Source organism: Argentina silus, assembly GCF_951799395.1.
Source record: "Argentina silus genome assembly, chromosome: X".
NCBI lineage: Eukaryota > Metazoa > Chordata > Actinopteri > Argentiniformes > Argentinidae > Argentina > Argentina silus.
Window position 1 is genome coordinate 14,478,396 of NC_139653.1, and position 5,000 is coordinate 14,483,395.

Below are 5,000 nucleotides of genomic sequence, written 5' to 3' on the forward strand. Positions count from 1 at the left end.
CAGCACATCCCATTTAGATTTATTTGGTTATATTGCTCATGATAACAACTCCATTGATGTTTGCCAAATCCTTGAAAGAGCATGCAAATCGCAATGACTCTATTATTTGTAGTTTTTGTCTGGGAGATGAACTGTAACAATAAGTCATCATTTAAAGGAAGCCATCCAGAGAGGGAAGAGAGACATTTAGGGATGTTGAGGGATGGAGTGATTTTATAGAGAATACTAAAGAGTCCTAAACCAGATTAGCTGATGACATGCTCAGTGGTGCACTCCCCGACCAGAGATCTCCTGCCAATACAACACACACATTATGTTTCCTTGTCATGTGTTCTTGTATATGCTGTATTGTTGTCTTGTGGCATTATGCTTTGACGTAGGAGCGTCAGCAAATAAAGTGTCTTTGGAGAACCTCTTTTCTTTATATAAATTTATACATATATAAATGTATACATATATAAATCTATACATATATAAATCCCTGGACTGTGTCAGGGTCAGTGTTGAGCAGGTGAAGACACATACTCAGACGTATAGTCTCTTCCCTGTTCTGCAGTCCTGGTGTTGTTGGTGTTGTGGTGTTGTTTTTTTCCTCTTGAGAAATTGAAGCCTCTCCCTGGCTGTTATAGACCATCAATGCAGATGGAGAAAGAGAGAGAGAGAAGGGAGAGAGAGACAGAGATAGACAGAGAGAAAGAGAGAGACAGAGGGGCCTCCCTGTGTGTTTGGCCCATTCCCCTGGCATGGACTCCATCCGTCAGTATTACTGAGGATTGCTCAATTATCTCCCCCATCACTGGGCACTAACTAAGAGCAGGCTGCAACAATAATACACTCTCCCCCTCACACCCCTTTCTCGTCCATTCTAAATGTGTTTCCTCCTCTCCCCTCTCTCTCCTCCTCTTTAACTATCTTTCCTTCTCTCTCTCCTCTCTAACTCCCCCCCTAATCCCCTCCTTCTCTCCTCCTCCTCTCTAACTCTTCTTAACGATCACTCTCTCTCCCATCCCGTCTCTCTCTCACTCCCTGGGTGTCCTGTCTAACAGTGCTTGTACTGGACTGTGTTAGAGTGACATTCTGTGTACTTTGGTTTCCATTCAAGGACAATAGCGATTGAATTGCCCACAGTTTTCTTGAACAGTAGACTGAGCTGGAAGACGTCTGTGTTGTGGTTGTGTTTAAGTGCCTAGTCTCTGACCTAAAACACCTCCCCTGAGTGTAAACCTACCTCACATGGACAAACATTCCGAAATACAAGATTAACAACTCCAGTTGGATAGTTAAGGCAATCATCCTCCTCAGTTTCAATGTCTATTTTAATGCTTTTCCTACCTCTCATTCTCTCCTTCTCCTCTCTCCACAGAGCCCAATGGGTACCGGAGTATGGTGGGGCGTATGGTGAACAGTACACAGCTGGCACAGGATTATACCCTACTGCGTACACTACTGCAGTCGGTACGATACTACAGTCGCGCCCACCTATACGGCCCCAATGCAGGACGCCCACGCAAGAATGCCATCCTGCTACTCGATGGGTGAGTTGTCTCAAAGCTGCCATTTTGCACCCAGGACTCTCCATATTGCTGCATTTTGGCTGGAGAAAGACACATCACCACAACACAGACAGACACAGACACAGACACAGACACACACACACACACACACACACACACACACACACACACACACACACACAGACACACGCACACACACACACAAACACACAGACACACACACACACACACACACACACACACACACGCACACACACACACACACACACACACACACACACACACAGACACACACACACACACACACACACACACACACACACACACACACACACACACACACACACACACACACACACACAGTAGTGGGGGATGGAACCACCTTAGGCCCAGTGTTTATCTAGAGGCCTACAGGCTGTTCATCCCAGGGCTGTAGCTCCAGTTAAATACACTGTCAGCTAAATAAAGTGTCGCACGATTGATAGTGTGGCAGAGCAATATCCCACCTGTGTGCTCCTCTCTCACCCAGACCAGAGGATTCACCAAGTATATGTCTCTAGTCCTGTCTTATACACATCTCTAGCCTCATAGTCTTCAGTCTAGACCACTGTCTCTGACACATATCTAGTCCTCTTATCTGTCTTACAAGCATCTGCACAATAAGTGGGATGAGGCATAGGACTGAATGCAGCTATAAATAGTGCTGTTTGATTAATAGAGTGCCTTGTAAGGAGCTGACTGTTTGGGTTGAAGCCTGACACCTTTTTGGGCTGCCATAGCAATCCCAGTGCTTCATGTGAGTTTATTGTGGGAGCATGAGTCTGTTTTTTTCACAGTTCATAAATCTGGACACAGACTCTGTGAAAAAAAGACTCACACACAAAGACACACACACACACACACACACACACACACGCACACACACGCACACACACGCACACACACGCACACACACGCACGCACGCACACACACACACACACACACACACACACACACACACGACACACACACACATACACACAAACACATTAACACACAAACACACCCAACAGAAGCAGGGTGAATTGGAGGGGAATTGTATACCTTTCACATTTAACTGATGTTGTTAGAAGTGAGTAACTGCATTCCCTTCAGGAATACAGACCATAAAAAGTAAAACTATGCCGTGTTAAAAGTACAGTGCTTTTATACACATATAGTTTAAGTTTATTTCATTTCTGCACCGAGACAACAGAGGCTGAATTATACAGAATGCACAATTCACAGTTACACCATGAGATATGTGTGTATGAGGAAAGCTGTGAGAAGGATCTCTCTCTCTGAGACGCCACCCCTCGCTGCTACCAGTCTCCTCTCACTCAGATGGCAATGATTTATAGGGGTTCTACTACACAGACGGCGAGATGAGAGGAGGGAGAGATAGAAAAAGAGGAGGGTAGAGAAGGAGTGCATGGGGGTTTATCCATGGGTCAGGAGTTTCAGTTTTGAGATGGAATGATTCTTTAGTGTTTGACAGGATTACAGCGCTGCTTCACTGTCTCTACAGAGTCATGTTTAGAATCAGGAGTTTAGTGGACAGAGGGCAGAATAGTGGTCCAAACATCATTGCCAGTTAAGAGGAGTTAGTTAGTGAGACTAAACAAGTGAACGGAGTGAGATTTGTGCTTGTCTGACATGGTGTTTAGAGACAGAGTTCTGGACATGTCTGACTGACTCTTACACCCAAATAAGGAGTCTTTCAGGTCAGATTGAGACTACGCAGTCCTCATGTCATGCTTGTGTCCTCGGCATAGAGAGAGAGCGAGAACATAGAAAAAGAGAGAGAGACAGAGCTGCAGTAGAAGGTAATTTATAGTCTCAGATGGCCATATTATTCCATCCGGTTTCAGATCAAACACATAACCTTAATCTAACTACTTTTAGTTACCATTTAACCAGATTCATCATTGAGATCTTTATTTGCAGTGACAGACCTGCCCTAGAGGCAGAGACTAATCAAACTGCAGTTGTTCCTCTATTTCACTAAACAGCTTGTATCACCTTGTTTCATAACAGTTGCAGGTAATTCTGTTGAATCATATGATCTAATCCCCTGTGTTTTCACTGGCAGGTTCATGAAGAACGCTGGTTCTGTTGTAGATGCAGTAACCTGGCAACAGTAGGTATTTTACCCTTTTTTTCTATCATATATGCTTCATCCATATCCTGATGAGGAGTTTTGTTAAATTGTATTGCCTATGAAAACAGTTGTATGCTGTATGTTGGCCATTGATATACAAAATATAACTTTTAATAATTCATTATCAGAGTCTATTGATTGCTCTGTACTGTTGAAATGGTAATTTATGATTTGATAAGCCTAACTATTCCATTAGCCTAATGGCACATTTCATGATTCTAAACTGGTGTCCTTAGAGTGATGAAGTGACAATCAGAAAGGGGAAGTGGGTTTTACGGTGCACTTTTACAGACCATGTGAACATTGCGCTGCTCTCTCCTTTACATGGCTCATGTCTGGACTGGTCTGTAATCACTAACACCTTGCACTTCCTACAGTAACACCCTGTCTGCCCACTACCAGCCTGCAGATTTTGCAAAAACAATAGCTGCAGACTTCCAGGGATGTTGGCTGTTTTATGCTTCATTCTCTAATTTGCCATTCATCTCAATGAGTCTGCTTTTGTTATTCCAGTTAAACTTCAGGCAGATGAGCAGACTACACACACACACACACACACGCACACACACACACAAAAAGTGTGAGTGGTGCTCTAACTAGATGCAAAGCATATGTCCCGATTAGCTACCACAGCCAATTGGTCAGTGATCACAACCTACTGCCACTGTAGCATTGCTAGGTTTATATTCCATACCGATTACTAGTTCAGTGTGATTTGGCTTCACCGAATCATTAAATGTGAGAGGTTTTCTAATGTTTATAGACCGGGCAGTAATTGTGTAGTGTGTCCTAGCCTTTTGTCTCATTAAGTTCAAGGGCAATAGAATAGTCTAGTCAAGCTTTTTGTCTTCTTGTTCAAGGAGAACTGCTGCAATGGCTTCCAGTGTATAGTGAAAACCAGCTGTGGAAAGAATGATGAGTCTTTGTCTTTAGCTTTCTCTGGTCTGGGGTTGCTCTTGAAGTGGTTGATGGTTGGTGTTGTTGTGGTTAGTAATGGACATGATTTCCACAGAGACTGTGTTTAAGGATGCAAGTATTGTTTCTTATTGATAAAATTGGGTTTTAGAATATTTGTAAATGAATTGCTTTGCTGTGTGAGTGAGGAATCAATAACAAACACACATACACGCACACACACACACGAACGCGCGCACACACACACACACACACACACACACACACACACACACACACACACACACACACACACACACACACTGCGTGAGTGATGACTCATTAAGGCCAAGGTCAGGTATAATTAGGGGAAACGGAAAGAGGAAGGGGTGTCGGCAACGTTTAGAACTAC

The 5,000-nt window shown here is 43.6% G+C and overlaps 1 protein-coding gene across 1 annotated transcript in view; it reads left to right on the forward strand.

Annotated features, from left to right (window-relative positions):
- hpse2 (heparanase 2) overlaps nt 1–5,000 on the forward strand; it is a gene marked incomplete at both ends in the record, with an annotated part of 53,049 nt that overhangs the window by 27,443 nt on the left and 20,606 nt on the right. Inside the window, 2 exons of the mRNA XM_083694510.1 lie at nt 1,364–1,535; nt 3,626–3,673. Coding sequence (XP_083550636.1) covers nt 1,364–1,535; nt 3,626–3,673 — 220 coding nt within the window. The remainder of the gene's footprint in view (nt 1–1,363; nt 1,536–3,625; nt 3,674–5,000) is intronic.